This window comes from Macrobrachium nipponense, chromosome 6, assembly GCF_015104395.2.
Source record: "Macrobrachium nipponense isolate FS-2020 chromosome 6, ASM1510439v2, whole genome shotgun sequence".
Taxonomy (NCBI): domain Eukaryota; kingdom Metazoa; phylum Arthropoda; class Malacostraca; order Decapoda; family Palaemonidae; genus Macrobrachium; species Macrobrachium nipponense.
Window position 1 is genome coordinate 20,483,992 of NC_061108.1, and position 27,684 is coordinate 20,511,675.

General features: G+C 40.1%; 2 protein-coding genes across 2 annotated transcripts in view; one reads left to right on the plus strand and one right to left on the minus strand.

Moving 5' to 3' along the window:
* Positions 1-27,684, plus strand: part of LOC135216390 (sodium/hydrogen exchanger 9B2-like) — a gene marked incomplete in the record, with an annotated part of 345,785 nt that overhangs the window by 79,502 nt on the left and 238,599 nt on the right.
* Positions 1-27,684, minus strand: part of LOC135216448 (sodium/hydrogen exchanger 9B2-like) — a 110,477-nt gene that overhangs the window by 36,561 nt on the left and 46,232 nt on the right. The window contains exons 5-8 of the mRNA XM_064251818.1: positions 21,645-21,823; positions 18,248-18,414; positions 17,311-17,370; positions 6,413-6,496 (exon numbers count right to left, since the gene is read on the minus strand). Of these exons, the coding sequence (XP_064107888.1) occupies positions 6,413-6,496; positions 17,311-17,370; positions 18,248-18,414; positions 21,645-21,823 (490 nt within the window). The remainder of the gene's footprint in view (positions 1-6,412; positions 6,497-17,310; positions 17,371-18,247; positions 18,415-21,644; positions 21,824-27,684) is intronic.

The window sequence follows — 27,684 nt, forward strand, 5'->3', positions numbered from 1 at the left end:
ATTGCATCCGTAGCGTATGCTAAGAGATCGAGGTTGGGTGCCACGTAACAAGGGAGTTTGTGGTTGACTCCGTGGCGAAGAGGTCTACTTGGAGTCCGGGGACTTGTAGACTGATCCAATGAATGAACTCCTGTCCAGTGTCCACTCCGATTCCAACGGAGCAGGAGCGAGATAGAGCGTCTGCTACTACGTTCTTGACTCCTGCCAGGTGAGTGGCTGACAGGTGCCATTGTTTTGTTTGCCAGAGAGAAGATGGCTATCATGACATGGTTCAAGTGGCTTGACTTGGATCTGCCCCTGTTGATGCAGTGTACTACTACTGCACTGTCCAGAACTAGTTTGAAATGTGAGTTCTTGGGCGGACGGAGTCGTTTCAGTGTGGGGGGAGGAATACTGCCATGGCCTCCAGTACATTGATATGTAGCTGGCGGAATGTTAACGACAAGTTCCTTGAGCTTTTTCGTACTGGGAGTATCCTCCCCACCCTGTTAGTGAGGCGTCTGTGTGGATCACTAATGATGGAGGAGGGAACTGTAGAGGAATTGCTTTTGAAAGATTCTTTGTCTCCGTCCATGGGCGGAGACGTTTCCGTAAGATCGCTGGGATAGAGGCTAGTTTGTCCCGTGATCTGCAATTCGCTCTTGAGCGCCATACTCTGTTTATATCTTTGAGTTTGGCTCTGAGCAGAACGTCTGTGACTGATGCAAACTGGAGTGAGCCCAGGATCCTCTCCTGGCACCTCCGGGATGTTTGTTGTTGTTGAGAAATTGTTTTGTAGCTCTTGCAATTTCTTTCCTTTTCAACAACGGAATTGATAGTGCGCGCGATTGCAAGTCCCACTGAAGGCCTAACCACTGGAATCGAGATTCCGGTGTTAGTCTGGACTTGGTTTTGTTTATTTGGAAACCTAAATGTTCCAGGAATTTGATCACTTTGACCGTTGCTTCCTTGCATTCTTTGGGGTTCTTTGCCCAAATAAGCCAATCGTCCAGATAAGCCACTAACATTATTCCCTGTTTCCTTAGCTCTTGCATAACTGCTTCCGCCCAATTTGGTGAAGATCCTGGGGGCCATGTTGAGCCCGAATGGATTACTTTGAAGGAGTAGGATCTGTTGCCTAGTTTGAAGCCTAGGAACGGACGGAAGGGAAAGTGTCTGGCTATGGGAACATGATAGTAGGCATTCTGTAAGATCTATAGAGGTTGTGACGCCCACGGGGAAGTAAGGTCCGTACCTGTGAAACGGTCAGCATCCTGAACTTGTCGCAATGAATGTATAAGTTCAGATGGGACAAGTCTAAGATGATTCTTCGGTTTTCCGAGTCTTTCTTTGGCACGCTGAACAAGTGTCCTTGAAATTTTAAATTGTTGACTCTTGAGACTACTCCTTTGAGAAGGAGGTCTTTGGTATACTCTACCAATTCCGTTGTTGGTGCTTGATAGAATCTGTTTGTTGGAGGAGGGCCCTCTAGCCAACTCCAACCTAGGCCTTTTGTCACTATACTTTGAGCCCAAGGGCTGAACCCCCCACCGCTGGCAGAAGAGGTACAGCCTCCCTCCTACCTTGGGACTCTCACTGCTGGTTTGCCAAGGGGCGGCCACCTCTTGCTCCTCGGAAACCTCTTCCTCTGTTTGCAGCCCTGCCGGACCCTCTGAATCGAGAGGCACCTCTTGCTCTGCTACCTCTCGCCAAACCTATTGAAAGCCTGAAAGTTCTGGCTTTCATAGTTGGAGTTGTAGGCTGGCGAGACAGCAAAGGAAGTAGAGGGTTGAGGTTGCTGGGACTGAGGGTCAGGACAAGGTATTGTTGAAGACCCTTCGACGATGGTTGCCCTGTGATGCTGGGACTGCCTGAACCAACGTCTGCTGAGAAGGCTGGAATGGGAGAGAACTTCCTTGGTTTCTTCTTGATCCTTTGGTTAGGACCAGAAGATTCCTGCCTCCGCTTTGCTACCAGTCGCCACCTGACTTTGAGGCACTGGTTAACCTTTGAGGCTTCATGAAGGACTTCTGCTACCACTGGTGCTGGGAAGAGGTCGTTCCCCAAATTGAGGAAGCAATCAGTTTGTTCGGTTCATGGCGGATAGTAGCTTCCGCCAGAACGTGCTTCCTACAATTCCTCCTGGCTATGAGGAAGTCGTAAAGGTCACACTGCATGGTGTGCAGCAGACCTTTAGCCAAAACTTTAAACAACGGCACTTGTTGGTATACAAGAGCCATCATCTCCGCCATAGTCATGGAGGAAAAGGGATCTCGCGAGCCTGGGTCGGGCGCTCGTACTCCGTCTGGATGAGGGAGTCCGACAACCTAGGAAGTCTCTCACTAAAGAGAGAGGTGGCACAGTCCGCCTTTAGTTTTCCTACTGAAAAAGTAGGAACTGCCCCCTCGAAGTACATCTCGGAGCCTGGGACTAAGAGAGAGGTGGGTTCCGTCTCTCGTAGTTGAGGCAGGGCTCGTCTTTCAGGGCGGCCTGAAAGGTTGCTTCCACTACCTAAGGGTCAGTGGTAGCGGAGTCCCTTCCACCGGAGTAAAAATGGTGAAGGGACTTCTAAAGGCTGTGATGCGGGTATTTTCACACCCCCATTCCTCAGACTTCTCATTAGAGTCTGCTGTGCCTGTTCCCTCGGAAGGATCACTGTTTCCTTGGGAACTTTGTCTTCTCTCATCATTGCTGCTTCCGTTAGCTGGACTTAGCCAATGAATGGTGGTTGAAGGTCCCTGGGGTGGAACTCGAAGTCCTCACGCCTTCGAGTTCCTATGCCTTCGATGGTCAACATTCCGTTGACAAACGGGGCATATGAAGCAATCCTCCAAGGGTTGGCCGCCTTGAATTCCGGCAGTTGGCTGGAATCTGGCATTGGGGGAAGAGGAGAAGGTGGCACAGTTAGGGGGGAACCTGCCACGATCGAGGTTTGAATCCTGGCGATGGCATTCTCCTGAGCGGCCAGCCGTTCCGCCAGCGATTGGATCGACTGGCCGGAAGACGTAACAGAACTGGAGAGCTGGGAGAGCACCGAGCCGACCTTGTTGTCAACCAAGGCCCCTACCATCACTCCCACCTGCTCCAGAATGTTTGCCGAAAAGGATTCTGGATCAAAAGGCGGGACTTGAGCCCGAGATCCTTACGTGATTTACATTTGGCGGACCTCGACGCAGACGAACGAGGCCGCCCTTGACCTAACTGTTCCAGGGTGGTGAGCTGGAGTTATAGTGTCTGCCAAGATGACCGATTTCTTGGGGAGAGACTTTTTACTTTTAAGTTTCTCCTCGGTCGACTTAGCCTTGGGGATCACTAAAGCAACCTTAGGTCGGACAGACCGCTGGTCTTCAGTGAAGCCCCGGAAAGAAGTGGAAGTAGAAGGATCAGTAGAAGGTGAATGGAAAAGGGAAAGGGAACTCAGGAAAGGGCCCTGAGAACCCACAGAAGCTGCCCCTACTACACCCTACCTGTACCCATGGAGTCAATAGCCATGGGTTCGACGTCGAGGTTCATTGCCGCAACGTCTTCTGCTACGTCCTCTGGGAAATCCCCATCCTGAAGGGAGATCATGACCTGTGAGGTCGGCCAGCAAAGGGGCGGCCGCTATCGGGTCCACCACTGATCCTTTCTTGGCTCCTGGAATACTAGGTCCGCCATGTCCTGGGTAAGAATGTAGGGGCGGCCCTTCGAATTCCGGCCAAAACCCCCTTCCCATGCTTTGAGAGTAGACAAAGCCTTCTTCATTCTCTCATTAGAACCCTTGTAAGAAAGGTCTAGAGTTAGGGAGAGGATAGGGGAGGAATGTCTGTTGTGTTGAGACTATGTGAATATGTGTCACATATGTGAAAGGTATATAATAATAACCAGTATTCCAGGTGATGAATGAATGAAGGAAGTGCTAAGAAAAACTTACTTACTAGTGAGGCATCGCCTACTAGCAAGTAGCAGGTTTGGCAGGCTTCGTGGTGCCAAACTATAAAATCCTCCACTTTCACTGCACATCCTGCATGAGAGCGGCAATACTATATGGCCGCACGGGTCTTGGAGGACGGCACTGCACCCAATCTCTTGGCAGCACAACATCTGTAAGTCAAAGGATACATGAGTACCAATGACAACCTCCGGTGGTATAAAATGCAAAATATCCGTGGGTGCCGGAGTAGGACCGATGGATAGAGTTCTACGTATAAGTGGCACGCAAAGGAATGCCAGAGTAAGCTCTAATGCTCGCTCCGTATGAATATACGTAGAAAAGTTACGAGGGGGGAAGAAAGTCTCTGCCTCCCCCTAAGCTCACTTGTTATATGGTTAAAAATAGACTCCATAGGGCCCGGAGTTAATTAATATTGATTGTGAGCAATGTCAAACTTCTAACGAAGCAAGGGATAGTGCAAGAGGCGGAAATAAAAAGAAACCCCGGAGTAACGCAAAAGGTTTTTAAACAATAAATTAGAATAAAAATAAAAACCCATCATATCAGTAATTGCTCGTGTAAACTATCCTAAGTGGATAGGCACCCAGTGGTTCCCTCCCCCCTCTCTATGTTTGGTAGCGGCGGGATAGACACCTGCCGGACTGAACTGGGGGGGAAAGGGAAGGGAAGTACGTGGGGTAGGGGAGCCTCCCTAAAAAAAAAACCCCATGAGCGGTCCAGTTAAGGACGGCGAAGTAGGGGGAGGAGGGTCCCGAGGGCCCCCACCCCGAGACACATGACGAGTGAGAACACCAGTAGGGCGGGGGAGCTCCCCACCACCAGCCCCGTGAGTCACCCCTCTCATGCAGACTCGGACGCTAGCGTGAGAAACGAGTCATCACCCATCGACGTGGATGGCAATGTATGGAGGGGGAAATGGGGGACGGTGGGGGATCCCGTAAAACCGGGGGTGGCTCACCGCGATTGACCAGTGGTCTTCCCAGCCAGGTGATAAACACGAGGTGGGGAAGAGCGTCAGAACAACATCAATATCACTGATATATATAGGATTACTTATAATAAATCATCAAATAATAAAATTAAAGCGATATCTTAAAGCTAGACTAACACGGGGAACACGAAGCTAATCAATCAGAAGAATAGGCTAATCGCCGATCCGAAGAAAGGGGTATGTTAGCCTAATCTAACCTCTAGTTCAAGAAAACGGGGGGTAGGCTAATCACCAATCGACAATTGGGGTATGAAAAGCCTAACCTAACGGTAAAAATAGTGATAACAGGTAAGCTAATCGCCATACCGAAGCATGGTGTATGTTAGCCCAACCTAGTACCTACAATATTATTAATTGGTAATCAGGAACTAAAGAAGGTAAGAGGGAACATCAGAAATAATAAGATGATATAATTCTCAAAACCATGACTGATAAAAAGTCCTAACAACGTAAGGCGTAGCTAGACTAAGGTCCGAACGTGTGCGGTCGGAGCGTGCCCCGTGGAGGCCTAACTAATAAGCTAACTGCATAAAAGATATAGAGACTATGTGTAAGTAACCATATCTAAAGTACTGTGAGAAGGGAAATCCCTCACGGTATGGAAGAACCGAGAGAGAGAACCCGTACGACCAATGCGGTCGAGGGGCGCATACCGGCCGATAAGGCTCCGAATATATATAAAAAACAAGAAGATCATCATAAAATGAGATCAGTAACCCCAAACAGTACTTAACTTAGAAGCAGAAGCTGAAGACATCTTGAAATAAAAGATAAATCCAGAATAAGCGAATACACAGCACAGAAAAATTTTAACGCGTGATTGTAAAGCGCGCTATCGAAGGAATGATGTCTCAGGCGTCGGAGGCGCTGACGGTAGTAGTAGACGGGAGCTGTAGCACGGCTCCTCGTTTAGTTCGGGGTTTTGTCGAAGGAAGAAGCTAAATGGCAAGGGACCTCTGGTAGTGATTCCACTCGCTCCTTACTATACCGACACTTCTATTAGAGGTGAGCGAGCCATTTATCTTGGCATTATATAGTTTCTTTTTTCTCTAGGATGAATAGCAATTATTCTTCCTAAGAAAATAGTATCCAAGGGAAACCATTTCACAGGGCGACACAGGTTAAGCCCGAAATATATATATACACACACACACACATGAATATTTTTTAAAAAAGTGATTGGGTTATGCCTCTTTGTTAAATCGTATGAGACTGCTATGAAATTCTAAGATCTGTAGTTAAAATAAGCATAATTACATTTAAACATGTACGGTACTATAGGATATTGTCGTTAATCTAACATGCTAAAACAGTCTTTATGTGGTTTTTTTTAAAAGAGATTACATTTCTTCTTTTGCTTCATTGTGTGAGTACGGGTAGACTTTTTAAAGCAAATAATATAAGGAAAATCCCAAAGACAACCAAGATTCCCTAAAAACATAGCAAACAATGACCATGAGGCTGAGGTGCTTTTCATGGGTATTCAGGGCCTGTAAAGGCAGTCTTACCTCTGTTTCGGGTTTTCTCCATCCAAGGCCAGCAACAAAAGCCACTGTTAAGACAGCTATAGCCCCAGCACTTTCTAATGCTGCCTGTAACAAACATTTTACTTTTAGTATGAATATAACAAACTTCAAGCGTTTATAGATTAACCCTTAAACACCTATTGGACGTATATTTACGTAGACAAAAAATTGTGCTTAATTGACGTAAAATACGTCAACTCAAAAAAGTTTTTTTAAACATTCGCGGAAAAATAGTTATAAGCCTACTTGCCGAAAAATTTTGAATCTTGCGCCTTTGAGGGATGCTGGGAGCTCACGGATCAAGCTGTTGTTTTGTCTACAAGCGTTACCCAGGTGCGCATGCGCGAATTTCTTTCTTCTCGCACTAAAAAGCATCAGTGACACATCTCAGAAATTATTTCGTCACTGTCGTAACTTTTGTACCGTTTTATATTACCCGTTACATAGAGTTTTATACATAAAAATGTGCACAATTTCATGTAGAATACAACAAAAACAACCCATGGTTGTAGCTTTTATCAGTTTTGAAATATTTTCATGTAAATCACGATAAGTGCCAAAATTTCAACCTTCAGTCAACTTTGACTCGACCGAAATGGTGGAAAAACGCAATTGTAAGCTAAAACTCTTACTTTCTAGTAATATTCAATCATTTCCCTTCATTTTCCAAGAAATTGGAAGTCTCTAGCACAATATTTCAATTTATAGTAAATTTAAAAAAAAAACTTTTTCCTTATGTCCGCGCGGTTAACTCTGCCGAAAAAATCAGAAATTCTTTTGTGAGTTTGTTTGTAATGTTTGCACCATTTGATATAGCCGTTACATAGTTTTATAAATGGAAATGTGCGCAATTTCATGTGGATTACAACAAAAAAACAACCCATGTTTGTAGCTTTTATCAGTTTTGAAATATTTTTATATAAATCACGATAAGTGCCAAAATTTCAACCTTCGGTCAACTTTGACAACCAATATGGTAGAAAAATGCAAATGTAAGATAAAACTCTTACATTCTAGTAATATTCAATCATTTACCTTCATTTTGCAACAAATTGGAAGTCTAGCACAATATTTCGAATTATGGTGACTTTTTTGAAAAAAACTTTTTTCCTTACGTCCGCGTGGTAACTCTTGCCGAAAAAATCTGAAATGCTTTTGTGAGTTTGTCGTAATTTTTGCACTGTTTTATATAGCCGTTACATAAAGTTTTTTATATATGAAAAGTGTGCAATTTCATGTAGAATACAACAAAAAACAACCCATGGTTGTAGCTTTTACCAGTTTCAAAATATTTTCATATAAATCACGATAAGTGCCAAAATTTCAACCTTCGATCAACTTTGATTCAACCGAAATGGTCTAAAAACGCAATTGGTAAGCTAAAACTCTTACATTCTAGTAATATTCAATCATTACCTTTATTTTTCAAAAAAATTGGAAGTCTCTAGCACAATATTTTGATTTATGGTGGATTTTTGAAAAAAAATTTCCTTATATCCGCGCGATAACTCTGCCGAAAAAATCAGAAATTCTTTTCATGAGTTTGTCGTAATGTTTGCACTGTTTATATTAGCCGTTACATAAAGATTTATATATGAAAATGTGTGCAATTTTATGTAGAATACAACAACAAATACTCATGGTTGTAGCTTTTACCAGTTTTTGAAATATTTTCATATAAATCACAATAAATAGATAAAATTTGACCTTCGGTCAACTTTAAACTCGACCGAAATGGTTCGAAAACTGCAATTGTAAGCTACAAAACTTACAGTCTAGTAAATATTCAATCAATTACCTTCATTTGGCAACAAACGGGAGTCTCTTAGCACAATATTTTCAATTTATGGTGAATTTTTTAAACAACTTTTTTATGTCCGCGTGTACGCAATTCATGCATATATTTGTGATAATATTTTCTCTGTGTTGCTTTGATTGTTTTACAATTTGTTATATACCAAAATCCTCGCAATTTAGTGAACAATACAACAAAAAATAATTAACTCATTAGCTTTAACCGTTTTGCTCACAGCGCAATTTGTATACAATTATATATGAATTTTTTTTTGCGCTGTCATATATGTTCCAATATTTATATATGATAATGAGATTTTTTTCATTTCTGATGGTTGCATACTAAACTTCAGGCAATGACAAAAATGGAGCCAAAAATGAACTCTAATCTTGAAACTAAGTGTGCTGTAATTTTTTTGAAAAAAAAAAATTAACTTTTTTTTTTTTCCGCTTCGGCGCTCACTCCCGCCAACCCCGCCGGCATACGGGAGACACTTTCGGAAATACCGGCTCGGCGTTTAAGGGTTGGTTAAAATCCAGAAAGTAAATACAAAAATATTGTTTCATTCTACTAAGAGTCCTATTTCATTACAAATGTTCTAAAATCTTAACACTATCTATTAAACTATCGCAGCAACTAACTGCATGATGCAAAAGTATCTCCACCTTTCTTCCACTGTAACACCTTACATGATACAATAATTCAAAGATTAAAATTCTACTTGAGGACGAGTGAGAAAAAAAGAGAAAAAAGGGGGCTATACCTGAATCAAATAATTTCTCATACCATATACATATAGATATGTTGGTACTATATGTTTCCTTAGTTCCAATGAAAGTTGGCATGCCACAACGTCTATTATTTCACTTCTCAATAAAGCAAATCACTGATGGTTAACACTTATTATGAAGTAGATTAAAAATTATACAATGTGAAAGCCATTTAAAAGTATTGAGAAACTTTACTTACAGTACCTAAAAGGAGTAAAAGTGCACCAACAATCTAATGAAAGCGTCAGCAAATGCTTTTTCTTTTAGGTACATTTGTCCTTTCCTTTACAAGAATACTTGTTCTCTGACAGATGGTCTCTTGTGTGTCAATTTTCCATAAGCTGTATTTTAACAGAGATCTTGCATATTCACAATTGTTCCTGATCCACTTATCCTGCTAAAAGCAACCAGATTTACTGAACAGCAGCACAAGTATGAAGTAAATATGTTTGGCTGTCAAACTTATGTTCCAGAGGTCCTTATTCCTCTCATTGTTGAACTGTGGAAATTCTCCCCGAGAATGTTGTGCAAAAGGAACTTCAAAAGTTCAAGAAAAATGCAATGCATCACTACCCTAATACAATTCAGTTACATTTTTATCTAACTATTTTGTTAATTTATTTTTTTATCTTTTAATAAGCGAGTTCTCTTTTTGCATTTCCTGGTATCTACTCTTATTCTTTTTACTGAACACCATATTATTTGGAAGCTTGAATTTCAAGTCAATAGCCCCTGTGGGCTTGTTCCATATAGTAAATAGAGCTCATCTTCTGAATGATAATTCATTAATATTTCTTAGAATTAACCACCACCTACTATTTCATGCAAATTACGAAAATAGCCGTTTGCTGGTGATAGTTACTGCAAACTATCACACTATAAAACTTAGACAAGGGATTAGTACTTTTTGGTAAGCTGTGTGTAATTTCATGTGTTTTCCTTATTTATGTAAAGTGGACTCTGTACGTGAAATAGCTGCTTAAGTAATATGGTCGTCGGTTGTTTGTTGTTCGGTTTGTTAGTCGAACGTTTGGTGCTGGCTCAACAATGGTTGTGAAAGTTAGTCTTGTTACAGCTCTGATGTAGAGTAGTTGTACCTAGGAATGACTCGGAGATTCAGCCATAGTTGTTGTGGTGCCTTCAAACTCTACTTAAGTATTCCCTTTCATTTAAAAACATTTTAGGGCGAGATTTCTTTTAGTAAGGTATGCATGCATACTGTAAGATAAGGAGAATTCTTGAGTGTTCTTTTAAACGAGGGTTACAAAGTAGAGATTGTACTCATGCCAATCTCAATAACAATAACAGTAGTAGGTTTGCACCATTTAGATCTCGGATAAAATACACAATGCAATATAGTTTTGATGTGATTTAGAATAAGGGTGAAGTAACCTGGGTGTCATAGCATAAAACTTAGGCTAACAATTAGTTAGTACATTTCAATTGTTTAGTCTGTATGATCATTTAACAATTTGAATGTTAGACTATTCTGAAGGAGTTGGAATATATGCAATAAGGGTTGCTTTAAGTTGTTGACTTGTTAAAAAACTTGCTATTTCTCAGTGGTGACTTCCAAAAGTATAAAATAAAATTAATTTCAAATTCATCTTTCATTCAATGGAGAAGGTCTTAATAAAGCATAAGACTAAATTTGAAATGGCAGGCTGTAGCTGCAGCTGAGGGAACACTATCATATGAAGTGCAAATGCAATCATCCCGAATTGGCAAACACATATTCTACATTTATAAATTAAAGGTAAGCCACATTCTTTAAACTCAACTTTGTTAATTAGTAAAAAATAAAAAAAATGTAATTTTGAGTGCATACATTTCATTTCCTAACTAATGGCAGTGAGGAGTTGTGCAGCACATGGCAATGATGATGCTGGTAAAACTTAATCAGATGATATTGAGAATGTAAAATACGTTATTACCAGAATGCAAATGGTGATTAGGCACCATTTGCATTCTGGTAATACATATTTTATAAATGAAAATACTTGCAATATACAGTAATTGGATACACACATAAAACAACAACACTCTTATCAACCTATAATTTTAAACAGAACAGTACTATTTGGCTTTTACAAATGGATACTGTTGGCTTGACACCCTAACCTTGGTCAACGGTTCACACACATTTTGTATCTCGTGTGTTGTCACCTAAAATTAGGTTAAAAATTATGTTTTGGAAAGTTGCATGATACACAAGTACATATAGTATATGGTGGCAGGATACATACTAGTATTTATATTAAAAGCGTTAAACTCAAAATAAAGCTGCATTACAAACCTTCTGACTGCCAAAGAGAGCAAACAACCAAGTACAAAGAGGAGTAGCAGTTTAAACAAGGGTCTGTTTTTTCTTTTCTCTATATGGTATGTACCAACATAAAACGCCAAGATACACCATACATGATTCCAACAATATCTCGATTGGTCCTTTTAATATCGTCCATGTAGGGTGAACCATGTGAATAAGAGATAACATCAAGAATACTGTACTCAGAGCTCAAGTGTGTAAAATCTCTGAACTCAAAATTTATTCATGATTACTTGAGCTTAATATCAGTATACTATTGCTATCTTTATCAACAAAACTTCAATCCAGACTACTGACATGGGAAAGCATATACTTGAATCACTAAATTAAAACAATAGGGAAGGACTTAAAAAGAACAATGTTACTAAGTATTTTTGATAGCATAGTCGCTGTTTCATCCTCAAAGGAGTACCCTTTCCATGGTCTATCCAGAGCTCCATGGCAAACAGACTAATGTCAAAGAATTCTCTTAACTGGTCTTATGGCTAGGTATGTGTCGTAATGATAAACATTATAAACACGTAATAGAGTATAAATGGACTCAGGATAATAGGGCACTTTTCTATTATCTTCAGCAAATGCTGATACCAGTTTTCCTACTTGGTAAAAAACCTTAAGATGAAGAAGAAGTGGTTATGCACATACGCACCGTCATATTGTTTACATACGACCAAAATCCGACCGAGATGCTGTTCCCTTTCTGGTCAGTCAAGAAACTAGAGCTGAGAAGTTAATTCTTCACTTATTGACTCAGTTAAGTACATAGTTTTAAGTTCCAGTTTAAAATTTTTTTATTTAGACTGTAGAGCAATATGGTTTATTGTGAGTAAAAACAAAAAGCTGTAATCGCTTTATTTGTCGGCGCTTCTCACGATTGATGATCGTTTAGGTTAGGTCCAGAGAATTTTGTTCTTCACTTACGTATTAATTTCATTACTCAGGTTGATGAAAAATATATATGGTTGAAAGCTAAGTGTATTTTAAGTTTGTAAAAATTTTGTTAAAAAAATTAGTCTATAATGTTGAACAATGATTTACATATGAAAATTGCTCAAGATACGAAAGGCTTGTTGCTGTAAAGTCCGAGATTCGCCTGGACCACCGATAACAATTTTAAAAACTCAGTGCGCCGCCAACTGAGTAGACTCGCCACCATCCCTCCACTCTCTCATTGGTTCCTGATGCTAGTCACCACCATAAGATCCTGCTCTCCTATTGGTCAGCATCTCTCTCATCGTGCTCTACGTAGCGGCTTTCTTTTCCGGCCACTTGCCCGCATCATCGGTATCGTAAGCACGCAGAATTTGTTCGTTCTATACGATTTTGTTTATTAAACGTAAATTCGTTAGTGATTTCATTGTAGATACTTTATTTGTGTTGTGTGAAGAACTTTACTTCATACGTATACGTATTACATAAACTTAATTACGTACAGTATATACGTAGTCATGGGTCCCAAGAAACTTGAAGTAGGAAAGAAGAGGATGCTTTCTTTGGAGACAAAGATGGAGATAATAAAAAGTATAAAGCTGGCATGCGATTGAGTGTGATCGCCAAGGAATATGGCCGAAAATCCGTCGCGACAATAGGCACCATCCATTAAGCAGAAGGATGCCATCAAAGCAGCTACAAACTTTCCAAGGGCATGACTATTTTGTCTAGCAAGAGGAGCCACGTGCACGATGAGATGGAAAGGCTGCTTCTTGTGTGGATAAAAGACAAGAAATCGCTGGCTATACGATAACAGAGACGGCAATCTGCCAGAAGGCCAGCGCTATTTTCGGCGATTTGATTGCCCAGGCTGAAGACAACGCAGGAGAAGGGACATCAACGCCAACCCCACCCCGAATTCAAGGCTTTCTCATGGGTGGTTCGAAAAATTCTGTAAACGGACTGGCATCCATTTGGTGGTGCGGCACATGGGGAGGCGACCAGCTCGGACACAAAAGCGGCCCAAGCATTTATTAAGACGTTTGACGAGATGACAGTCAAGGAAGGCTACAGTTCTCAGCAAGTCTTCAACTGTGATGAGACTGTATCCTGCAACCTAAAAGTGAGAGGGGAGGCAAATGTTGCCCAAATAAGGTCTAGTGTTGGACTTATGGCCAGAAACCACTATTGGTCAGTTCTGAATACAAAATTTCATATCAAAATATGGCAGGATCCTTGGTTAGACACATCAGTGCACATTTTCTCTCACTATAGTAAAATATCTAATTAAATGAGAGAAAAAACTATGGTCAAAGCTGTACATGTGAAAGACCACGAACAGAAACAGCCTTGTTGCATCTGTCTATAACATTAAAAGCGATAGAAGACACCCTTCATTGGGACCAAAGTTGCTCACGAAAGAGTTCCAGCCTTCTGTCCCTTCATCAAAATTTACTAATCCTGTAAAGACAGTTTGTTCAGATTTTTGTATAGTGATTAAAAGACTAGAGATAATGGCAGAATTAAATCCATTTTCTTGATCATTCCAGTTTTGCAAAACTCCACCAAGGAACAGGCAACACTCCAGCTCCCTTCTGAAAGGGGGAGGGAAAAGCCTCCTTTATTCATAGTTACACACCAATATAGGACCCCTGTGAGAAGAATTTCAGAGGTGACAGCCTCAACAGAGTTTTCGTATTAGGATCCACCTCTTTAGTATTATAACCTCTACCATCTTACTGGAAGTTGCCATTAAAAGTCTTCCAAAATGTTCTAGAACAACTGTTGCTGTTGTGGTTAAAAGTCTTGTCAGAACCCTATGGTAAGCATCCTATGACTTGCTAAAGTGGCACATAAAAGTGCAAATGGAAGCATTGGAGGGTTCCAATTAGTCACTTCCTAATGTAACTTAATTATTACATCATAACCTTTACTGTAAGGACCTGTTGAGGAGTCTGTTGTGGTTAAAAAACTTAATGAGCAAGCCGGCAACAGAATTGTATGAGAGTACTCTTTGTGGGAGAAAGGGAATTTAGGAAGCAAATATCCAAAACATCCCCATACCCAATCCAGGCCCAACTAAAAAGGTCAAGCCTTTTGGTATTTCACCCCAAAAGGTTTTTTTTCATCAAAGAACAGGTAAGTGTTCAAATAGGATGATGCTTCACAAAAGGACCACAACAACAATAAGAAAATTTTTTAACAAAGTCCAAAGACCTTTTATAGGAAGTAGAAAAGCAATAAATGGAATCCTATCATGGGCAGAGGTAGGGAAGAGGTGGACACCAATGGGAATGGTATGGTTGGGGGTCGACTTCATGACACACAGGCAATTGAAGTCTTCCCTATGGGAGGACAGCACTAATTTTAAACAGGGTGGGGTAGGAACAGTCTCATCCATTCCCCTCCTGTAAAGGGGTTCTTCCAAACCAGGCCCCTCTTTGGAATGTTACGTGCAGACAGTCCCTGTTAATGGGAGCCATAGAGAAAGTGCGGTTATTTGTCATCAAGCACAAAAAGGATTCCTCCAAACGAAGAGTGATCCTAGACCTATCAACATTGAACAAGCATGCTGTTTGCCATATTTTCCAAATAACTACCATTGCCCTAGTACGTTCAATCGTTCTAAAAGCAAATTAGTTCTGACAGATACATAACTGACACATCCTTGTGTCGTTCCCTTCCGTCCCTTCCTAAGCCTCTGGATAGTGACAGAAATGCACAGATTTAAAAGCCAGCCCCTGTGGGCTAAACATTGCCCTAAGATTTGACCAAGTTCAGTGACGGTAGTTCTTCGAGAAATCAGAAATACAATTATAATAGCCCACCTAGATGACTGCTTGCTATGGGGGCCCACAAGAAAAGTGTGCTTGAAAAAACCTAAGAGCAGTGGTCAACTGACTAACTGAATAAACAAGTCAAGGTTTAATGATAAATTAGAAAAATCCCACCTCACACACCGCTGATACTTTCAGTAGCTGGGACTATGTTTAGGGATCATTTTCATGGCTTGTTGTCTCGTTCCCCTCAATACTCAAAACAGTATGAGGCAAGTCCTCAAAATGTGCCTTGCACAGCTCAGAGTTTCAAAAAGGCAATTAGAATGTATGACGGGCTTGTTGCAATTTGCATCAATAATAGATCCAATACTTGGATTACAACAAATGAAATGAAATGAAGTCGCATGCAACAAACAAAATGCGAGGCCGACCTCAACAAAGGATTGATCCCGGAAGGAATCTCTGGCGATGCAGGTCACCCTGACTCCTCTGTGTGAATGATAATACACACAGATTTGCCTTGTTGACAGTTTGGGAGGACGTTGGGAGGAACGTCAGGTGGCAGGGAGGTGTTCAGATACTCCCAGGAATTGCTGTATCGATTTCCTGGGGCTGATAGCTGTCTTTTGTAAACTCAAACTTCTAGAAGAGACATTAGTTGGTTCTAGACAACATGACTGCAGTGTCCTACATTAAGAGGACTGGGATGATACTCGCTTCCTCTCAATATGGTGATGCTAGCAATCCTTCGATGGGGCAAGAAAGGAAGTAACAGTAAACTCCCTATCAAGGAAAATGACAGCCCCAACAGAGTGGAATGGACAAACCATTCTTTCAGAAAATAGCCAACAGGCTTCCACAAATGGAAGTGGACCTGTTTGCCACATATCAGAATCACTAAACTGCCAGGCAATCAATAGAAAGAGATGCCTGCCTACAAGACTGGAAGAAATGGAGGATGATTTACCCTTTCCTCCATAGTTACATATTTCGAGGAAGTTAAGCAAACTCCTAACCTACTAAGGAACAGCTTACTTAATAGCCCCAAACAGGCATTGGTTCCTATTACTTTAATAACGGGTGAAGAGATAAATTCCCAAACTGTCCGTTGTTTTGTCCCGTTTAGTAGGAGGGAAAATAGTTTTAAGGATTCTCCTTTCTGAGCCAACACCTTCATGAATGGATTTTCTCAAATATTATCTATTCCATGAAAATTATTCGTCCAACATTGCTAAGTATCTAGTGCAAAAATTACATACTTCATATGAGTTCCTCGTTGGTCCGAGTGAATTTTGCGCTCGGCTACCAAACCGGTGGTCCGAAGTTCGATTCTCGGCTTGGCCAACATGGAACTGGAGAAATTTATTTCTGGTAATAGAAATTCATTTCTCGATATAATGCTGTTCGGATCCCACAATAAGCTGTTGGTCCCATTGCTAGGTAACCAATTGGCTCCTAGCCACATAAAAATATCTAATCCTTTGGGCTAGCCCTAGGAGAGCTGTCAATCACCTTTGTGGTCTGGTAAAACTTAAGATATACGTACTTAAATTAACATGCTTCATATATCTGGCAATACCATTGCGTACGGAAGATATACAATAGTTGCATTGTATCAATACCAAGAGCCTGTCAAAAATTCTAGGTTAACAAATTTTAGAAGTTATTATCTCTTTTTAAGACAAATACCTTGCAGTTACAGCATTCATGGTGCACAAAGCAGCATTAACAGAATTGTTGATTTATGATTTCGTGATTTGGACTCTAGTATAGGAGTTGTCACTTCCCTTTCTGCAGTCTTTTGCACTACAAAGATCCTCTCTAGAAGGGTTTGAACTAGGACAGTGGAACCTCTACATACGAAAGTTCTTACGTATGAAAATTCCAGGTTACGAAAGCAAAGACGAAGAGTTTTTTGTTTCTGTGTACGAAAATTAATTCAGTTTGTGAAAGGGTGTACTGTAAAGTTCGAGATTTGCCCAGGGCCGCTGAGACCAATTTAAAACTTGCGCGCCGCCAACTCAGTAGACTCGCCACCACCAATACTACCCCGCTCTCCCATTGGTTCCTGATACTAGTTACCGCCGTAAGATCCTGCTCTCCTATTGGTCAGCAATCTATCCCATCATGCATCTACGCAAAGGCGTCCCTCGACCATTTTGTCGCATCAGCGTTATCGTACACACCTGGAATTCGATCGTTCACATAGATTTCGTTTGTTAACGTAAATTCGTGTTAGTGATTTCGCTTCCTTTGTGTATGTGAACTTAATTACTTACATTGTTAGCAATGGGTCCCAAGAATGTTTGCTGAAGTTCACGGAAAGAAGAGGATGCTTTCTATGAGACAAAGATGGAGATAATTAAAAATTATGAAACTGGCTTACGGTTTTGAGTGTGATCGCTAATAAGAAATACGACCGGGGAAATCTGTCGACGATAGCACCATCTTTAAACAGAAGGAAAGCCATCAAAGCAGTTACACCTTCCAAGGGGTGTGATTATTTTGTCCATCATGAGGAGCACGTGCATGATGAGATGGAGAGGGCTGCTTCTTGTATGGATTAAGGACAAGAAAGCTTGGACACGAAAGCGGCCAAAGCCTTTGTTAAGACGTTTGACGAGATGACAATCAAGGAAGGCTTACAGGTCTCAGCAAAGTCTCCAACTGTGACGAAAACTGGCCTTTTTTGGAAAGAAAATGTCCTCGTCGGACGTACATCACGGAGGAAGAGAAAGAAGCTACCCGAGCCATAAAGCCTATGAAAAGGACAGGCTACTCTTGCACTTTGTTCTAAGCCAGTCGGGATTGCAAGGTGAAGCCCCTACTGTGTCTCATTCCAAGACTCTCGAGCCTTTTCAAAAAAAGGCCCACAAAGTGCTAAAGGAGAAGCTTCCGGTGATGTGGAGGGGCTAAAGCGAAAGCCTGGGTAACAAGACTTTTGTTCACCGAGTGGGTAATCTGTGTTTCAGCCCAGCATTGAAGAAATTCTTGGAAGAGAAGTGCCTCCTCTGAAATGTCTGCTGTTGTTGGACAATGCCCCTGCTCATCCTCCTGGCCTCGAGGAAGATATCCTAGCAGAGGATTCTTTCATCAAGGTTCTTTATCTTCCGCCTACCACCCTCTCACTCATGGACCAGCAGTGATATTGAACTTCAAGAAGCTGTATACAAAACATCTTTTTCAAGAGATGTTTCACATCACCGATACACAAACCTCACCTTGTGTGAATTTTAGAAGGAGCATTTCGATATCATCATATGCATCTGACTCATCGATCAAGCTCAGCAGGAGTTCAAGGTGAACCTTGAATTCTTCGTGGAGGAAACTCTGGCCTGATGCTGTATCCGCCCGAGACTTCGAGGGATTCAACATGGGCAAAGCTGATACAGATTCAGAAACAGTTGACAATCCTGGAACTGTTTCGCAACCAGATCTTGATGAGATCGTTGCACTCGGCAAGTCCATGGGGCTGGTCCTTGACGAGGACGACATCAATGACCTTCTTGAGGAGCACCAAGAGGAGCTTACAACGGATGACCTGAAGGAGTTGGAGGCCATGCAACATAACGTCGTTCAAGAAGAGTTCTCTAGGAGCGGCGAGGAGGAGGAGGAGGACCCTATGACAATGGCAGAAATTAAGGATGTTTTAGCTGCTTTTCATAAAGTGCAAACATTTGTAGAAAAGACACCCCCAAAAAGGCTTACACATGTCGTATCCTTGCGCAGTTCGATGACGTTTACCTGAGTCGTTTCAGGAAAACATTGTCAAAAGCAGGCGGAAGCAATCTTCCTTGGATAGTTATTTTTTAAAGAGGCCTTTAGTAGTAAGCAAACAGGAAGGTCCAGTTCGATGACGTTACCTGAGTCGTTTCAGAACATTTGAAAAGCAGGCGGAAGCAATCTTCCTTGGATAGTTATTTTTTAAAGAGGCCTTTAGTAGTAAGCAAACAGGAAGGTCCAAGTGATACAAAAAAAAAACGAAAATTGCAAGTGGTGAAATTGAAATTTGTTACAAAAACGTAAAGTAAAAAAGTAAAAAAAAAAACAAAAAAAAAGTTATATATCAGAAGAAGGCAAAAAAAGAAATTAATTTTAAGTTTTTTTGTTTTTGTAAAGTAAGTGTTAATGTTTGCTGCCATTTGTTAATGTGTGTAAAGTTTAATGTTAATGCTTTCTGCCATTTTATAATGAGTTTCATAAAGTTAAGTGTTCATGTTTTCTGCCATTTGTCCTCCTCCTCTGTCGCCACTTTCGGACATCGCCTCACTCGAAAGGTAAGGTTCCACATTTTACTACATATGCACGTATGTACGTACAGTATTTCTTGTACCCTGTACACTAATACACTTTATTTACAGGTCAGTCACAGTTACATTAGGTACTGAATGGTCCAAATTGTTTTATTTCATTGTTTATTGGTCAATTTAGCTTTATTATAAAATTTACTGTGGTGTTTTTGTAGATCTTGGAACAAATTATGCAATTTACATGTAAAACGTAGTTCTAGATACGAAAAAATCAGGTTACGAAGGCCGCTTCGGAATGGATTAATTTCGTATCCTGAGGCACTACTGTATTAGCAAACTGGGCTCTCATAGATAGGGACAACAGCAAAGAGCTGACAATCAATTTTTACTGTCCTCTGGCCTGTCATTCCTGGCCAAGAATGGGGCTCCTTTAAAAAGGAAATATTCTATTTGAAGTAAACTAGAATTAGCAGACAACATTTATGCCAGTTCATGCACTTAATTTTAACCTAGAGGTCATGGCAGACATCCCAAAAGGTCCGTTTTTTTTTTTTCTACTCTAGCAACAGTTGCCACAAGCTCGAACAAATTCGACTAGTACATTGTGCATGGTAGGTGGCATGGATATTTTTGACCCATTGGGCTACAGTGGCAAACCACAGGTCTTCCCAACAGGTGAGTATACTAATTATAGCTGGGGTCAGTTTGACAATACTGCAACCGTACCCAGCATGCTTAGTTAAGTCACCACAGAGCTTCCCCTGAAAAAACGTAAGTTCGTGCTTAGTTTCTTGTACTTTGTTGTCAAACCTAAAGTTATTGGCAATAAAGAATGGAGCCTTGAAACTAGTAGCTTAATCCTGGACCAAAGATGTTTTTGGGTGTTATGATTTGAATTCAAGAGTTTTTGTCATCTGTCAGTTTCTTTGTAAAGCTCCTTTGAGGACGAAACAGCGACTATGCAATCAAAAAACAGGTTTGACATAGGAAAAACCTACGTATTTTTGGTAGTCGCTGTTGAGTCCTCAAAACCCTCCCACTTCCCTGATGAAAAGACATGGGTTTTGGGTATGGCATCATCCTATATTGACCAACAAGAGAGGAGTGGCGTTCTTTGTCAGATTTTGGTCGTATGTACACAATAAGAAGGCGTGTATGCACATAACCACTTCTTCTTCTTCTTCTCTTCTTCTTCTTAAGGTTTTGACCTAGTAGGAAAACTGGGTATCAGCGTTCGCTGAGAATGTAGAAAGTGCCCTACTATCCTGAGTCTATTTATACTCTACCACGTGTTATAATGTTTATCATTACAAACACATAATTGGCCATAAGACCAGTTAAGAGAAATTCTTTGACATTAGTCTGGTTGCCATGGAGCTCTGGATAGACCATGGAAAGGGTGGGTACTCCTTTGAGGACTCAACAGCGACTACCAGAATAGGTTTTTCTATGTCAAAACCTGTTTTTTAAAGGTAAGTTGATTGCCTCTCTATTTTTTTAAAAGAGAATCAAATTTTGTTTGTGTATTATACTGATGCTTATAGGGTAGCCTCTGAAAGATTTTATCTTTTCTAATTGAAAAGTTACTTTCTTCAAAAATGAAGCCTTATTTTGCACTCAACCTACTGCCTAAGGGAAACATCGCGATCCAGATTCTTACCTGAATATCACCACATTTTTCCACCTTGGATTACAAAATTGCAAACCATTTAGCAATGTTTTAAACTTAAATTCATGAGAGTTAGTCAATAACAAATTAGCTTTTCTTTGTAGTGTAAAAGACTAGCTGGTACCCAGGATAACAGCAATAATATCTTTAGTTCAACAATTTGTGAAGTATAGCATGGCTGGAATGAATGCCTATTATAATTACCGGTACCTTGACATCTGTATCAAACATCTTTCAGGTTTTTTTTACATATTATTAATATTTAGGGCTGACACATTACATATGCAGAGTCCCACAATGTCAACTACTAGATCCAGGTTGTATGCAGAGTCCCACAATGTCAACTACTAGATCCAGGTTGAAGAGTTGCTTTATAACTGCCACATAATGAAAATAATTTCTGGTCTTGTTATATATGAATTTTTCACAATAAATGACCACATATACGTATAGTCATATTCTCAACCATATATCATGACCAAACACTATGTAGAATTTATTTGAAATATGTAGGTCACATACAAGCTGAAAATAAATATATACTATTGTAACAAAACCAAGGAAACTTTAAGGGGGATTCTTCATTAATTCAATAAAAAAATTCAACACTGTAAATCTAATACGAAGTGCCTCAGATAATGGGAACTATGAATGCAACAAAAAATAGTTTTAACCTAAGACAAAAGCAAACAACCTCCTTCAGCAAAGGTTAATCCAAGCATAACGCTGAAGCCTGAGATTGCTAACACATCATCAATGCTAGCAGCAGCAATGACCAATGTGGGAATTCCTTTATCTACACCGTAGCCTTCTTCACCAAGTTTTAATAAAGAAGGAACCACTACAGCTGGGGAAACTGCAGCCAAGATAAACCTGAAATAGCACAAAATTTTATATTTTAAGAAAAACAGTACTATATATGTAATTGCATAAACAACACAATGGTATTTCAATACATATCCACTACTTTACATTAGTCATAATCTGGAGCCATGCAAACTGTAGACACTTTACTGAAGAAGAATAGACCTTCTGTTCCCACTTGGCAGTTCATGCATCTTGGACCTCAAAATTCTCAGCCAAGCAGAGAATTTAGCTACTTCACAAGTCTCTAGAGGGTGATCATGACAATTCTCACCAAGACTCTCTTACCAGTGAGAGTTATCATAAACAGTTAACTAATAATCCTCAGACAGGCAGAGGATTTTTGTGCCAACTTCACAAGTTTCTTAGGGGGTGATCATGGACAATTCTCGCCAACAGACTCTCCTCTTACCAGTGAGGAGTTATCATGAAATTCTGGAGCTCTTGCAGGAGATGGCAACCTGAAGCTTTTTGTTAAATTCATCAAGGCAAAATATCAACTTCCATAACTGTAGACAAGAGCCCCACTGGCATCCCAACTACAGGCTTGATTCATACAGCCACAGACTGGAAAAGTATTAAGCCCTAAACTGCAAGCAAGGGTCAATGTTTTGTATCGGGCAATGAAGAGATGGGTAAGTTCTTGGGGCGTTACAACCGACTTCTTTTAGTTCCCAAAATGTCAGGGGAATGACTTCATATCAATGACCTCCATCAGTCGAATAGGATCCTTTAATATATTCTCTAGGGATGGATACAATTGTTTGTGTGACAATCCATCAGGAAGGTTTACCAGATACATCTCTATACACAATACTGCATCCTCTTCCCAAGAAATACCATATCCTTTTTCTGGGATTATAGGTACTTCCACTCAGGATGCTTGCTTTTGCATTAGCCATAGGTCCTTAATTTTTTTTCTTTTTTTACCAAGTGTTTCTTGTGCCAATTCCTGGACGAATGCACAGTCAGGAAATAAGACTCAGCAGGTAAGCTGGTAACTTGTAATGGCAGCATCACCATATTTTGCATCATCTCCCTTACACTGCCCAGCTATGTCAGTAGCAAGGTTTTTATATCAAGAAGAAAGTTTTTGGAATTACTGCTGATTATGAGGATCACTTACTCATGGTAGTTTGGGTTTATACCAACAAAAGACAGGACCAAGTAGTAGTCTGCAATGATGTGGAGCTTTTTACAGAGGTCAGATTCCTTCACACTTAAGGCAAGTATTGATGGGTAACATCTCGGGGAAAAAATGGTCCTGGAGTCAAAATTAGGTTATATTAAATTTAGCTGTTGCTCCTCAGCTACTGGAGTGTACGTCATATCATCTCTCCACAAAAGTTGCTCCTGGACAGTCCAAATTAGGAGTAATTCATTGAACTGCCGCTTCTCATGTACTACTGGAGTGTAGCAATTCAACCAAAGAACCACACAATCACCATTCCCGATGGCATGCAGAAATTTTTTTGTGGCAACAAGATATTTAAAACCTCTGGATAGGAATCCATATGGTCACTCAAGACAACAATGGAAACTTAACCACTAGACTTTCAAACCACCTCCTAGTCTCTATAGTTGAAAGGAGTTTCTGTGATCTGTAAGATTTTTCATCTCTCATGAAAGACAAATTTGGTGAGAATAATGTCAGATAACACAACCATATTGGTGAATTAGAGAATTTTGGGGTCCAAGATCCAAGGCCATTGTTACCTGGATGTTTTAGTTTTTGTCTGGGAGACAGTGAAGTGGGAAACATTTCGAGGTTCGTGCCAGGGAGACACAAGAGTGAAGAGGAATTTATAAGTACTTGGAGTTAGGGAAATTCAGCTTTATCTGCAGAAAACCCAAAATGACAAAAAAATACAACTAGACTGTTTCATGCTACAGGTCATTCCATGAAACAAGTAACAAGGAACATAACCTATTGGCTCAGGTATGTTGAGGTGCCATGCCAAGAAATCAGATTTCTATACATTATTTCTTTTTAAGAAGAATCTTGTTGTTAACTCAATTGCAATGGCTGACACATGGAGGCATGAAATAATTTTTTCAAAATTTTTTCTGAAAAATATTACTTACAAGTGTAGACTTACTGCCAGGACCAGTAGTTGAAGTGGGATGAGCTATACAGTCTATGAAAGGGATCAGAACTCTATATATAAACCAATCAATTCTCCACCACAGGCCTCATCTAATTACAATTATACAGCTTCAATCAATTCTCCATCACAGGCCTCATCTAAATTCAATTATACAGCTTCAAAAGACATAGATGCCCTGGAGTTGTGTGTCTAATCTTTACCTACAGAGTTATCAGCCTAGTTCACAGATTTTTCCATGAATTATATAAATTGTGAACTCCTATATTTTAAATATCTACTGCCTCTACCTTAAATTTTGACTACCAATGCTTTTTAAAAGATCCATGGGTTTATTACTTACTCAGTCACAAATGGACCACAAAGCTCCAATCAGCTACCCTGGGGGCAAATATAGTTTTATCTACCAACCTATATTGTTGTTAGGCTTGTTGTAATATGTCTGTGATGAAACAAATCTATTTCTTTTAGAAATTTTTTCACAAACATTATTTAAATGCAGATTTTCTGCCTCCTTGCTTCACTAATAATTCACAGCTAGCTGATCAAACCAAACATGATATTAAGCAGTTAGCTGCTGAGGAATTATGGATCCAAGGGTGCAAGCACAGGGTTACCATCATAATTCTTGTCTGTCAAACAAATGTCAGATGTATGAGACTTGAAGACCGAAAATTTAGGTTAACCATAGTAGGGGGTTTGAATGGAAAAATGTCTTTGAAAAATCAGATATCATCTGAAAGGTAATAACACTGTATAACCAAATATAAATACAAAACAAAATTCAAATAACAGTATCAATGGGAGTTTCGATTTAGGAACTGAAAGACTTTTTAGTTTATGAACAAATCCTTATGATTTTGACAGATTAACCAATACAAGTTAAGTTACTTTACATAAAGCACATAGTATGCATGAAAACACGGGAAAAAGATAGAGGGCTATTCCATATGTTTCTCCTTCTGTACTGGTACTTCCCATATCCCTCCTTGTTTGTCCAACGATTCATCGTTGGATGCACCAGGAGGGGTTTGGGTGGTTTTTTGCCTAATTAGCTTCTTCTTTCCTTCAGAGAGGGGGCTGGGGAGCATTGCCATCCTTGTCTTATGCTCCAGCCTTAGATGCGCAGAGGATGGAGGGTATGTGGGCTTTGCTAGGCTGTCAGGGTTATCAATTTTAGATGGCCTTTTGTCTCACTACATGGCTTCCCACTTCCCTCCTGTGCCTCACTCTATGGGTGTCCCTTCTCCCCCTGGTCTACTCTATATAGAGTTGAACGCATGAAATCTACAGGGATGCACGTGGTACCAATCCCCACATCATGTTGGGACACACTTTACTGTGCCTGCAGGGGTACCAACAGTCTCCTTGTGTTTATCCTGATGTTAAGACTGAGGGTTTGTTTTTTTGTTATATGAACAAATATATTCACTGTCTTTTTGATATTTGGAAAATGTTACAGCAAGGTTCATTGATGAAGCTATCAAAGTCATATTATTTTCACTTTGCTGTCAGTTTCAGTACATAAGCCTCATGCTATCAAATAAATACAGGTAAAGTGCGGTCCCCAATTATGCAAGAATTTGGTCGATCCTCGCCTTGCAGAAACTGGAAATTCGCAGATTTTCAATACCTTTATGGGAATAATTCCATTCGGGGCCGAGGCAAAATGTAACTTACCCAGTCAAACTTTTTTTATATTACCCATTTTCAATACTTTCTATGTACTATACTGTAAATTTTTCTAATATGAAATTGTTCTTATGGATAAATAAAACATTAAAAATGTTTTAATAACTTGAAAAAGTTTAAAATTAAACCCAGGATGGTGAAAACTCCCACTCGTCAACACTGCCACCATTGGGTGCAAGTGTACTGTACGATACAGTCATTTCCTTTAAAAAACCTTTTGGATGGAACTTCATCTACCTATCCTCTGCCAAAAAAAACTTCAAACTTCCTATCTAATCCTCCGCTAAGAGTTCTTCTGCTGAAGGAAGGCTTTGTGAACCATTTGAGGTTACGGGGACTGGTGGATCAACACTCCTGTTAAGCCTAACACTGGTTATGAGCGCCTGTCTCAATTTCTTTGTCGGTCACATTCATTATGAAATCATTTTCATCTAAATTTATTCTACAATAAAAAAAAAATTTCTCTCTCTCTTTTCTTATGCCAAAAGTTAGTCGAAGCAAGTTAACCTAGATGAAAATATTCTTACTTCATGTTCAGCAATGACAGATTTCAAGTTGTCAACTGCTGCCAAAATGGAAGTTGCTCTTTCCTTCATCTTTAACTTAAGGACAAGCTTTTAGTTTCGAGAAAATAGGTCTTCCCTCTTCGACTTCTAGGCAGATGCATACATGATGTGGATGATTAGAATACACTTCTCTGATCTGAATAATACGTATAGTGATGAGGATGATACATATCCTTCAATAAAAAATGCGCTCTGATTTTAAAAATGCGTGAGGATTGATCCTTCCGTCTTAGCTAGTGGTGAGCAGAAGCCTTCAGAATACACCTCGCCAGATCTGAATAATACCTATGGCGATGATGATGATCAGAATACACTTCTGATCTGAATAATAAGTATGGCGATGATGATGATACCGATCATTCATACATACTACGCTATGACATCACAAATGCGTGAAGTGGAGCCTTCCATCTTAGCTAATGGCTGAGCAGGAAAGCTTTCTCTCACATTCCCCCCACCCCTTCTCATCAGATACCAGCGAACACCTTCCCCCACCCCACCTAAAATACTTGAAAATACAATAGATTTGATACATTTGTGTGCGTGACTCACAGACTTTGAACGGCTTCACAGATACAGAAAATCTATTTTTGAGAACTGGGCGACCACATAAAAGGGGAATTGCACAATTCGAACATGCAAATTTCGGGACCGGACTGTAGTACTTTTATAATTACATCATCAAATAAAATATCATAAATGATTTTACCATATCTAGCTCCATATCATGAGAGAAGTACACATGGACAAGCAGTACCATTGCTTTCCTTCAGATTTCTTTAATAGTAATCTATTCTGTCCACTGCATACCTTTCTTTAAAAAAAACATCAAACACCTTAAGATATACATAACGTCACAACGAGAATGATTGAAATTGAAAATTGCAAAAAAAACCTCATAATCCATAAAAATATTATGTAGCCCAAGGGAGAGGAAAAAAAAGAAAGCTGATGAAAATGTCCACTGATAATTAATTACTTGAAAATCTATAATTAGGGTAACCAATACTATTCTTATAAACCGTGATGCAGTGCACTACATACGAAAGTGCCAAATTATCTCAGGAAAACCAAGTAGTAAGAGAATAAGTACAGTAATTACAATCCTTTCTGAGTCAATAAAACAATACTACAGACAATAAATAAATGTGTGATCTGCTAATATATAGGCATGCATAGACAACAGGTTAAAGGAAGGTAGCAAAAAGGGTGCACAACGTGAAGAAAATTTTTATATAAAAACTTCCAACACAGGATTGGTTTTCGTACAGGTCTCTCTCCCCTTAACCGATTTGTTTGCCAGACTCGGTTCACGATGGAGAACGATTCATGCTTTCAGTGGATCTGAAGGACGTGTATTTTCAAATACCCGTCCATCAATCCTCCAGAAAGTACCTCCGCTTCATCCTCGATGGGACGGTGTACCAATTCAGGGCCACTTTGCTTCGGTTCTCTCAACCGTCCCACAGGTGTTCACGCGAGTGTTCACTCTGGTGTCTGCTTGGGC